Source organism: Hypanus sabinus, chromosome 12 (assembly GCF_030144855.1).
Source record: "Hypanus sabinus isolate sHypSab1 chromosome 12, sHypSab1.hap1, whole genome shotgun sequence".
NCBI classification, from domain to species: domain Eukaryota; kingdom Metazoa; phylum Chordata; class Chondrichthyes; order Myliobatiformes; family Dasyatidae; genus Hypanus; species Hypanus sabinus.
This window is the reverse complement of record NC_082717.1, coordinates 53,985,031-53,997,784: the sequence shown is the minus strand read 5'-3', so window position 1 is coordinate 53,997,784 and position 12,754 is coordinate 53,985,031. Positions and strand designations below refer to the sequence as shown.

Below are 12,754 nucleotides of genomic sequence, written 5' to 3'. Positions count from 1 at the left end.
TTCAAGAGCTGCAGTCACATTTTGCATCAAATATAATCTTTTTCTACCAAGTTGGTATTCATCATTCTATTAAAGTATCTTAGCTATCTTCAAGGAAAATGTTGTTACCAATTACTGTTGGATAACTAGAGTTTTGCATTTTTCCAGTTAACTGTTCAAGCATGATAAATTAAAGAAATGCATTTCAAGCAACTGCAAATTTTAAATTAGTTAGCCATGAGATAAATCTTATATTTGAACATAATTCTCATGAAATTCATGTTACATCTTCCCAGCAATGATTGTGCTTCAGCAGCTGAAGTCCATGGACATAATACTCCACTCCATTCTTCATGCCAAATTATCAATCTTGAATTAATTCAAACAGTTTTGCACCCTCTGGGATGTGAGCTATTATTTCTTGCTTAACGGTACTCCATAACTACACAAAATGCCTGCTACTGCCTTAACCTCACTATGCTCAGTTCTGGCAACAACATGGTCTTGCAACTTTTGTCATATTTAAATATTGCTATAAACAGAACTAATTCTGATGAAAGGTCATTGATCTGACCTGCCAAATCAGAACATTAACAGCCCTTATTCAAACATTATTGAATGAGGCATCAGACAGTCCTGGTATTAAGGGGATTTCAGTCCAATGATTGAATAAAATATACATAGTATGTCAATCTAAATGAGTATGTCACCATTGACATGGACATCATTAGCAAGTGTGTAGAGAACTGTGCAGCAAAGGAATCAGTCAAGATGTTACCAAACTGGAAACCATGGAACTGGCAGATCCACTCCCTATTGAAGTCCAGTAGCATGGTAGTATATTGGTTTGCACAATGCTTTACAGTACCAGCGACCTGAGTTCATCCCTGCCACTGTCTGTAAGGAATTTGTACATTCTCCCTGTGACTGCATGGGTTTCCTTCATTAGTGGGTGCTCCAGTTTCCTCCCACATTCCAATGTAATACTCGTTGATAGGTTAGTTAGTCATTGTAAATTGCCCCGTGATTAGGCCAGGGTTAACTTGGTGGTTACTGGGCAGCCCGGCTCAAAGAGCCAGAAGGGCTATGCTGCACTGTATCTTGATGGATGGGTGGATGGATAGACGAATGAGAATTTGAGGAACCTCAGTAAAACTGTAAGAAATGCCAAGAGACAGTACCATTCAAGAACAAGATCAGCACCAGTTGTGGCAGGACTTACATGCTATAAGTGGGCTACAGAATGAAATCAGGTAGTCATTGCCTTCCTGATGAACTTAACATATTCTATGTGCATTTTAAGCAGAATGGAATTGGAATGTCACCTTCTGCCACGGCAGCCAGCAATGCACTATTGTAGGTGTTAGGTCAGTCTTCCAGAGAGTGAAGACGTGGAAAGTATCTGCCACAGATATTGTTGTTGGCTGTGTGCTTAATATCCTGTGTAGATCAGCTTGGAGACATATTTGCAGATGTTTTTAACCACTTCCTACCTCAATCTTAAGTTCCCATCTGCCTTAAGACCATATTATTGCAAGAACAATAGGCAACCTCTCTTCACAATACTGTACAGTTGCTCTGACATTCACCATCATGAATTGATCACAGCACATATCAACCTCCACCCACAGCACTTAGCTTATTACCAAAACAGGTCCACAGCAGGTATCATCTCCCTGGCCCTACATTCCTCTCTGGAGCAAATGGATAGTGAAGACAATGACGTTAGACTACTGTTTATTGACTATAGCTCCATCTTCTACAGTAATAATTCCAAGCAAACTTATCTTCAAACTCTTAGATTGGGAATCACCATATTCCTTTGTATCTTGATTCTTTACTTCCTCACCAACAGATTGCAATCAATAAAGATAGGCAGCAACACCTCCACCACAATTATTCTTAACAGTGATGCCCCACAAGGTTACATCCTCAGCCTCCTATACTACTCCCAAAGCACTCACAGTTGCAACCAAATTCTGCTCTAACTCTACCTGCAAGTTTGCAGATGACATCACCATGGTGGGTTAAATCTGAAATAATGATTCAGAGTGCAGGAAGGAGATAGAGGCAAGTGACAAGGTGTCATAACAACAATCTTTGTTAGCAAAACAAAAATGTTGGTTATTGACTTCAGGAAGTGCGGCAGTGCACACTCTCCTTTTTACATCAACAATGCTTATCAAGATTGATAAGTCCCCAGGGCCAGGTGTGATATACCCCAGGTTGCTGTGGGAACTGAGAGAAGAGATTGCTGGAGCAGTAGCTATGGATCTTTGAATCCTCTTTGGCTGCAGGGGAGGTGCTGGAGGATTGGAGAATGGCAAATGTAGTTCCCTTGTTTAAAAAAGGTAATAGGGAGAATCCTGGGAACTATAGACCGGTGAGTCTTACATTGGTGGTCTGCAAACTATTGGAAAGGATTCTTAAGGATAGAATCAACGAGCATTTGGAGAAGTACAGTCTAGTCAAGGATAGTCAACATGGCTTTGTGAAGGGAAAGTCGTGCTTCACGAGCCTAATCAAATTTTTTTGAAGAGGTAACAAAAGAAACTGATGAGAGTAGGGCGGTAGATGTGGTCTACATGGATTTTAGCAAGGCATTTGACAAGGTCCCCCACGAGAGACTCATCCAGAAAGTCATGAGGCATGGGATCAGTGGAAGGAAAGTATTCTGCCTGGAGGTCGGTGACTAGTGGAGTGCCGCAAGGAGTCCTGACGAAGGGTCTCGGCCCGAAACGTCTGCAGCGCTTCTCCCTATAGATGCTGCCTGGCCTGCTGTGTTCCACCAGCATTTTGTGTGAGGGGTATTTAAGAGCCTCTTGGACAGGTGGAAAAAGTAGAGGGTTACGGGATAGTGCGGGTTTAGTATTTTTTTGAGGAATATATGGGTCGACATAACATCGAGGGCTGAAGGGCCTGTACTGTACTGTAGTATTCTAGTGTCTTCTAGTGTTTAGTGCTGAGATCATGAGGGTCGCGAGCTTCAAGTTCAAGAAGCGAACATCACCAGTAAATAGCCTGTCCTTGTCCAACCACATAGATATAATGGCAAAGAAATCTTACCATCACCTTTACAAATTGACATGTCCCTTTTAACCTTCACCAATTTTTATCGATGCACCATTGAATAGCACTGTATCTGGATACATCATGGCTTGAAATGGCAACTGTTCTGCCTATGACTGCAAGAAACTGTACAGTTCTGGAACACAGCTCAGGCCATCACAGAAACCAGCCTCTCCCCCATGAAATGTCTTCACTTCTCGCTCCCACAGCAAAGCAGACAACATAATTAGAAACTCCTGCCGGCCCTTCTCTCCCAATCCCCAGTAGGCATAAGAAACAAAAGCTTGAAAGTATGAACAACCAGGCTCAAGAACAGCTTCTATCTTGCTGTTATAAGACTAATGAACAGTACTATGGCATTGTTGTTTACCTACGCTGCATTTTCACTATAACTCTAACACTTTGCCCTGTTTAGTTATGGTTTTTTCATGTACTACCTCAATGCACTATTGTAATGAAGTGAGCTGTATGGATAGTAGTTTTTACTGTACTAAACAATAATAAAACAATTTATCAATTTACAAAGGTAGATTGTTGCAGTTGCATGAGGTCAACTATCCCAGTCCCATGATATCAATGTTCACGGTCCTTAGTGTACTAGTTGCTTCATCAATTACTTTTCTTCCATCTGAAGCAATGTACAGTGTTTGCTGATTTTATAACGTTTAATACCATTCACAACTTCTTAGAAAATGAACCAAGTCCACACTTAAACAATGTTTGTGCATGACAACAGAGATATAACACATATTAGTGCCATTAATGTGCTAGTCAATGAGAGTCAAACCACCTAACTTTGATCCATTTCTTTGGATGCATGCAACTCCAACATTGTTTATGATTAATGCCCATTAGGACCATGCAGTTGACTTCTCTGTTACTCTATCCACCATTTTGAACATTCATACCCATAGAGGCTGTAATATGTACTACGTATAAAATGCACTGCAATGACTCGTCTCAATTACAATGATTATGCCTCCCAAACCCAGACCTCTGCCAAGGACGAATATTCAGGTACACAGTAACACTATCCTACCTTGGAAATATATTGCCATTCCTTCATGGTCACTGACTTTAAACTATGGAACACACCCAATTATAGCATAAAAGTACCTTCATCAGAATGTTGCAACTGTTCAAAGTCTGTGGTTCACAACGTTTCTCCAGGGATATTAGTGTTAGGTAATAAATGCTGACCATGCTAAAGATGCCCAGCACCCAAAAAAATAAGGTGGAGGAGAGAATATTTAAAAATATCAGATGAACAAAACACTTTTACCCATAATCACAATTATAATTATTTGTATATCAAAAATCTGGCCAACAAGCTCTTTCCCTACTCAATACAAAGCATGCACTGAAGTGATGGAATGTAAGGGATCCATGGCTGTTAGTCCAAGTGCTGTTAGTGCACTTTTTGATTGAGTGACTTGTACAATAGAATGATTTAAAATGCATTATGCATTGATTTTATTGATGTGTTTGTAAAGCATTGAACATCAGACTGAAAGTAAAACTAATTGAAAGATAAATCACATTATGGGCCCAACAGTCAAATCAGAGCTGACCAGTCTTTCTGCAGGAATTCCATCCAGTGCACATATGGCTTACTCCAGTTTGTAAAGAGTACATAGTCTTAAAAAAATTAAGCAGCTGGACAAAAAAAAAAGATCAATTCAAGGAAAAGCGCACCGGGCAGGAGACAGGTCCAAATTTTCAGATGAAGGCTTGGAAATGTAGATGGAAGAAACAGCCTGCTAAAGTGAATTTCAGTGTGTCATGGATTCCAAGAGATCATTCAACCACATGGAATTATCCACAGAAGCTATATGTTATTATGGCTTTACACAATGGTTCACCATATTCAACTACTACAGCAATTCCAACATGATCACCATCACAAAACCTGCTTCAGAGCCATTGCTCCTCCCATACTCAGGCATATTTTCACAGCTTACACATAGCTTCAGCTTTTCCATAATGAAAGCAATCTTCTAAGCTGCCCTCACACTAGAACAGGGGTTCCCAACCTGGGGTCCAAGGACCCTTTGCTTAATGGTATTGGTCCATGGCATAAAAAGGGTTATGAACCCCTGCTTTAGAAATTATCACTTTTTCAAAAAGGTAAATAAATAATTAAACACAATAATTGTCAGGGACAATGATTGAATTACAGAAACGTAACAGGGCAACCATTCAGTCCATTAAATACCGATTGATACTTTGATGAGGAATCCAGTCAGTCTCATTATTCCACATAATTTGGCAAATTTACTAACTTCTGAAAATGCTTTTTGGAAGCAGGAAATGAATCTAGATTTACCAGACACTCAGATAAAGCATTCCAGACTTTGGATAATTGCTGCTTGAAGTTCTGCCTCATTTCACCCCTGAAGTCAGTTCCAGGAAATTTGCCTACATACAAGAACCATTCCTTCTTTTGATATTAGTTTCAATAGTTAGAATTTCTGGATCCATCATTTCCTACAGAATGCACCTTACTCTATGATGTTATTTACTATATGGTTCTTCATCTGTGAAATGGATTTTTCCTATAGCAGTAAACCAGAGGTCACAGCCTCAGAATGTAAGGACATCCCTTTAGAACAGAGATGAAGAGGAATTTCTTTCGCCAGAGGCTGGTGAATCTATGGAATTCATTGCCACAGGCAGCTGTGGAGGACAAGTCATTGGGTATATTTAAAGCAGAGGTTGATAGGTTCTTGATTAGCAAGGGTGTCAAAGATTTTGGGAAGAAAGCAGGAGAATGAGGTCGAGAGGGATAATAAATCCACCATGATCGAATGGCAGAGCAAACTCAATGGACCAAATGACCTAATCTATCTACTGCTATGTCTTATGGTGTTGTTAACTCTTGTACTGGGGAGGCAACAAAACATGTACGATTTATATTAATAGTTAAATAAACAGTCCAACCACAGGTTGACGACAGCGTTTCTAACCTCACAGGTTCCTCTCCATCAGGCAAAGCTTAGGACTGCAGACCAAAATGCTTCCATCTCCATATTGTCACATAACAATTTCATAACAATTTAAGACTAGCAGACAGACAGGATTTCTACATTTCTTGTCTCTGGTGCTCTTAATGTTAGACCTTACTATGCTGATCTCCATAAGACCTAGGAGCAGAATTAGGCCATCTGGCCCATTGAGTCTGCTTCACCATTCAGTTATGGCTGATGTTTTTTTCCCCCCTCCTCAACCCCAGTTTCTGGCCTTCTCCCTGTAACCATTGATGCCATGTCCAATCAAGAACCTATCAATCTCTGCCTTAAATACACCCAAAGACCTGGCCTCCACAGTTGCAAGTGGCAACAAATTCACCACCCTTTGACTAAAGAAATTTCTCCACATCTCTGATTTGAAAGGGTACTCCTCTATCCTGAGGCTGTGCCCTCTTGTCCTAGACTCTCCCACCATGGGAAATATCCTTTCCACATCTACTCTGTCTAGGCCTTTCAACGTTTGAAAGGTTTCAATTAGATCCCCCTTCATCCTTCTGAATTCCAGCGAGTATAGACCCAGAACCATCAAATGTTCCTCATATGATAACCCTTTCATTTGTTGAATCATCCTTGTGAGCCTCTCCTGGACCCTCTCCAATGCCAGCATATCTTTTCTAAGATGAGGGGCCCAAAACTGTTCACAATACTCAGGGTGAGGCCTCACCAGAGCCTTATAACATCCTTGCTCTTGTATTCTAGACCTCTTAAAATGAATGCTAACATGGCATTTGCCTTCCTCATCACCAACTCAACCTGCAAGTTAACATTCAGAGTGTTCTGCACAAGGGCTCCTAAGTCCTTTGCATCTCAGATTTTTGGATTTTCTCCGTTCAGAAAATAGTCGGACATTTATTTCTACTACCAAAGTGCATGACCATGCATTTTCCAACATTGTATTCATTTTCCACTTTCTTGCCCATTCTCCTAATCTGACTAAGTCCTTCTGCATCCTACTTGTTTCCTTAACACTACCTGTCCCTCCACCAATCTTCATATCATCTGCAAACTTGGCAACAAAGCCATCTATTCCATCATCTAAATCATTTACACATAGCATAAAAAGAAGTGGTCCCAACACCAACCACTGCGGAACACCACTAGTCACTAGCAGCCAACCAGAAAAGGATCCTTTTATTCCCATTCACTGCCTCCTACCAATCAGCCAATGTTCTAACCATGTCAGTAACTTTCCTGTAATACCATGGGCTCTTAACTTGGTAAGCAGCTACATGTGCGGCAGCTTGTCAAAGGCCTTCCTAAAGTCCAACTATACAACATCCACTACATCTCCTTTATCTATCCTACTTGTGATCTCCTCAAAGAATTCCAACAGGTTTGTTGGACAGGATTTTCCCTGAAGGAAACCATGCTGACTTTGTACTATCTTGTCCTGTGTCACCAAGTACTCCATCACTTCACCTTTAACAACTGACTCTAACATCTTTTCAATCACTGGGGTCAGGCTAACTGGTCTATAATTTTCTTTCTGTTGTCTTCCTCCTTTCTTAAACAGTGGAGTAACATCTGCAAATTTCCAGTCCTCTGGCACTATGCCAGAGTCAAATGATTTTTTGAAAGATTATTTCTAATGCCACCACAATCTCTAATGCTACCTCTTTCAGAACCCTAGGATGCAGTTCATCTGGTCCAGGTGACTTATGTACCTTTAGGTCTTTTAGCTTTTTGAGCATCTTCTCTCTGCCAACAGTAACTGCACCCATTTCTCTTTCTTTACACACTATAACATCAGGCATACTACTAGTGTCTTCCATGGTGAAGACTTATGCAAAATACTAATTTAGTTCATCAGCATCTCCTTGTCCCCTGTTATAATTTCTCCTGCTTCATAGCAATCCTATGTCCACTCTCATTTTTCTTTTAATTTTAACATATTTGAAAAAACTTTCACTATCCATTTTGATATTATTTGCTAGCTTGCTTTCATATTTCATCTTTTCCCTTCTAATGAATTTTTAGTTGCTCTGTAGGTTTTTAAAAGCTTCCCAGTCCTCTATCTTCCCACTAATTCCTGCTTTGTTGTATGTGTATTTGTGGCAATGAGGCAACAACCTTCTGAAAATGTATACAATCCAGAAAAGTTTCATTTTCTCTTGTTGCTATAGTGACAATTACTAATCAGGATCAGTAATGCAGATCTTGAGCACAAACAGCCAGATGAACTTCTTAACCACATGCTCTCCCCAAGACAGATAAAACATCCTGAAGTCTCCACATGTAATCCAGAATTGTCCACTGTTGTAAAGTTAACATATTTATCAAGTCCTTGGCTGACAGCTACTGCAGTTGGTATCTAGAATGCACTACCAGAGGAAACTGGTAGAATCAAATAAGATTATTACATTTCAAAGGCTTTCTGACAGACAGCTTCAAAAAGACTGTAACATATAGTCCTAATGTGGGCAACTAGGATTAGTGTAGATGGGCAAAAAAGTTAGCTTGGACATGGTGTATTGAAGGGTCAGTTTCTGCTGTATGACTGACTCCAATTAAATATCCTCACTTTGTTTACCCACACCCATTTTTAAAAAAAATTTATCAATTTTCTTTCATTGTCATATTGATGCATTCTTAATATGCAGCTGTAATACAGATAAACTTGTCATAAATAATTGTGCTATTTACATTTCTGGAATTGGGACTATTAATGCTGTGTATAGAAAGAGTTTCCATCAGGAATGTAGCTCTAAGTCTATAAATTAAATGTAGAATAAAATATTCATCTGTCTACTTGCACTGTGAAAACAGATGCATGGTGAGCACACACAACTCTTGGTATAATTTAGAAGTGACATTTTGATTCATGCTTTCCATAAATATACCTGCAGCACTGTGTACTTTAGAGAACAAATGCTTCAAAAGTCCAATTCCAAAAATGCATGCATGCAGTCTGAAAGCATGTCAATGGATGATTTAGTGTATCCTTGAATTTTCAGGTGTTTGATCTACATAAGCTACTCCACTACTTAAAGCAATAAAGAATATTTTTACCTGACTCGAAGTACAGTAAAGGAACCATCTTTCATTCCTAAAGCAAGTTGTGATCCATCGCTACTGAAAGCAACAGAGCGCACTGCCTCTTCCATGTTACAACGTGCAATAAGAGCATGATCTACAAGACTCCACAAACTGTAGGGGAAAAAAAAAACACCGATCACACTGTCAAAATGTTTATGATTGCCATAGAATGATGCAGAAAAAAAGCATGTTCTTCGGCTCACTGACTCCACACTATTCATCATGCACCCATTTACTCTAATCCTACATTGATCTCATTCTTTAATTTTTTTCCGATTCTTAACAACTCCTCCCAAATTTTACTACTCACTGGCATACTTGGGGCAATTTATAGCCATCAATTAACATGCAAATTCTATACAGAAAACACCCAAGATCAGGATTGAAACCAAGTCCATGAACGTTGCAAGGTAGTGGCATTTTTGGAATATGAAAATTTATGATTCATGTGCTTTGAAACTGAAATTTAGCTTTTTGTTCCCCAAATATAACTCTTTCCCCAATAATCAGAAGGCAATGCTCAGATAACTTTCTTTAAATTAGGAGCTTAAGAGGATGATGGCACCTGACGGTGGCTCCTTTGCTTTTATTTTCGGAAACAGCTCCACTTCTGTCTTTTATATCTCTATTTTTCCCTTTTAGGGTTCTTTTGAAGACCCTGACCTGGAGTTACATGCTGACTTCAGTTCTTTGTGGGAATGAGATCCATTCTCAAGTTCTTACGACTGGCCGCTATTCGATATACCAAGGACGTGGCCTAGAGCACCTTCAGGTTTCTGGGATTTCGTGTCTCTGGAGGTGGGCAGATTCAAGGTCAGTGCCTCTGCAGGAATCTGGTGTATCGTGGGAGTACACGGAAGATCAAAAGCAGCAAGCTGGCTGTTGGCTGTGTGCCCAGAGACCAGAGTTCTTTGGGCACAGAAAAAGCAATACAACAGACTTTTAACATCGTAAATCAGCAAGTTTTTCCACTTGTTTTTTCCCTTACTAGGGAGGGAGAGAGCCTATGGTATGTCAAATTACTAGATGTACGCGTAGTCTTTGGGGTACTGCAAGTCTGTGTCTCTACTGATGCTTTGCTGCACACTTGAGTGCTCGGTGGGGGGGGTGTGCGCCGATGCTCTTTTTTGCTGGTGGGGGTGGAATTGTCGCTTTGCTGCCGCTGCTTCCGCATGAGTTGGGGGAGCTGGGGGGGGGGTGGTTTGGGGTTCTAACATTTAACTGTCATTCATTCTTTGGGGCACTCCTCTGTTTTCATGGATGGTTGCGAAGAAAAGAATTTCAAGATGTATATGGTATACATTTCTCTGTACCTTTGAAACCTTGAAATATACCAAGAAATGTAGGCGGAAAGGAGCATAAGTTGATGCTATATACTGACGATATTTTATTACTGATTAGTGACCCTCCTAATTCCTTACCCCCACTAATGAAAACAATTCAATTATATACTGGAGTGTCTGGTTATAAAATCAACTGCAGTAACTCTGAGGCTATGCCAATGTCAAAATTGTGTTATTCAAATTCAGTATCTCAGTTTAATTTCAGATGGATGCCAGTTGAAACGAAGTATCTAGGGGTCAAACTCAGTCAGAATTTGGATGAAATAATTACTTTAAATTATGATCCATTATTGAATAGGATAAGAAATAATGTGGATAAGTAGGGGGCACTGAGACTGTCATTCTGGGGTAAAGTCAATGTAGTTAAAATGGTCGTAGCACCTCAGTTTAACTATCTTTCTATGATGCTTCCTTTAAATATTTCAGATTTGATCTACAAGCAATACAACAAAATTATTAGTGACTTTCTATGGGATAAGAAGAAGCTCAGAATTAAAAATGAGTAGGATGCGTATGTCCAGGGACATGGGTGGGCTCAGTCTACTAGACGTCAGGGCATATAAATTATCCATTGAAATGACCAAGTTAGCTAAACATTGGGACAGGGCTGATGTTGATTTAGATAGGGTAGTTATAGAACGGAGCTTGGCTGCACCACATTCTCTCCTTAACATTCTCTCACAACATGTGGAAAAAAAGACTAATCTAAATCCTCTACTATTTCACTCAAGGAGTGTGTGGAGTACAATTCATAAAGCTTGTAAAATGTCACATTTAAATCAGTTATACTCCTTGCTCTGGAATAATCCTGAGATATGCATTCGGAAAGAATGGTGTACTGGAAAGAATGGAAGATTAAAGGTGTAAATACAGTAGGTGATCTCTATGAGAATGGGATTTTTATGTTGTGTGTGGATTTGCAGAGGAAATAACTTTGTAGGTAAAGTGAATTTCTGGAAGTATTTACAAATAAGACATTGCGTTAGTAGCATATTCAAGAATGGTGGCCCATGAAGTAACCCTTTAACTGAATACTGTACACTACCACAGGAAGTTCATAAAGCATCAGTGTTTTATAAAATGTTCAAGCACTCTGTGGGTGAACCATGTAACAATCTCAAAGCAGTATGGCAGAAGGGTCTTGGAAGCAATATTGAAGATAATGAGTGGTCAAATATTTTATCAAATGTGGGTAGATATATTAGGGAAGCAAGAGGGAAATTTATTCAGTATAAGATAGTACACCGATATTATTGGACACCAACTAGACTCTAGAAAATGGGGATTGTTGATAATCATTTATGCTGGAAATGTAAAAATGAGGTGGGCACATATTTTCACATGATTCCACAGTTCATCCATTTTGGTGTAAAGTTCTTGATTTGTTGGGGAATTGGTTGGGTCCTACACAGCCCTTGTGCCCACGGCTTTGTCTCCTGGGTGATAGGACAATGATACCTAATGTAAACAATGACAAATTTACTATCTTAAAGGTGGGTCTCATCACAGCTGCAAGAATTATATTGCAAAACTGGAAAATACTCAGATGTCCCACTGTGAGGGAATGGACTGAGGAAATGGTTAAGATTGCATCATATGAACACATGTTGGGAAGAATTAACAGTGAGGGAAAAGTGCAAGATGCGTGGGATCAATTTTGGTTGTATGTTAATTAAACTTAAATTAGAAGTTTTTTTCTGTTTCTTAGTTTTATGTTTTCCTGTCATAGGATGGCTGTATAAATATGCTGTACTGTATCTGCTCTATGATATGCTGTAAAAAACAAGAAATGCTGCAAATCACTTATCACATGCAGGGAAGGCCCATAAATTGGTTACAGCCCACCTTTATACTAAAAAAAACACTTTTTCATTCTGTTCTTTGTGACAATAATGGCAAGACCAGCATGTATTGCCTGTTCCCAACTGCATTAAAGAAGGTGGCAGTGTGACATTATTTTACAAATAGTGAGATTCTGGTGAAGTACTCCAAAGATACAGTTAGGATGCGAGTTCCAAAATTTAAACACAGTAATAACGAAGTAAAGGCAAAACAATTCCTAAGTCAGAATAACACATGACTTGTAAGGAAACCTGCAGTAACTTAGAGGAAGGTAGCTGTCAAGACCAGTAAGAACAATCACAAGCAAGGTTATAGTCACTATGGGATGGACAGGCTGTGTGTACTTTAATACTAGAAGCATGAAGGTTAAGGGTGATAAACTTAGTGCATTGATCAGAAAACGGAACTGAGGATGTCGCCAAAAGAGACTGGGTTGATTGGGGAGGGGAAGGAGTT

General features: G+C 39.6%; 1 protein-coding gene across 2 annotated transcripts in view; it reads right to left on the bottom strand.

Annotated features, from left to right (window-relative positions):
• LOC132402888 (echinoderm microtubule-associated protein-like 6) overlaps window positions 1-12,754 on the bottom strand; it is a 352,621-nt gene that overhangs the window by 213,470 nt on the left and 126,397 nt on the right. For both annotated transcript variants that reach the window (XM_059985945.1, XM_059985944.1), the window contains exon 8: window positions 9,087-9,224. In XM_059985945.1, the coding sequence (XP_059841928.1) occupies window positions 9,087-9,224 (138 nt within the window). The remainder of the gene's footprint in view (window positions 1-9,086; window positions 9,225-12,754) is intronic.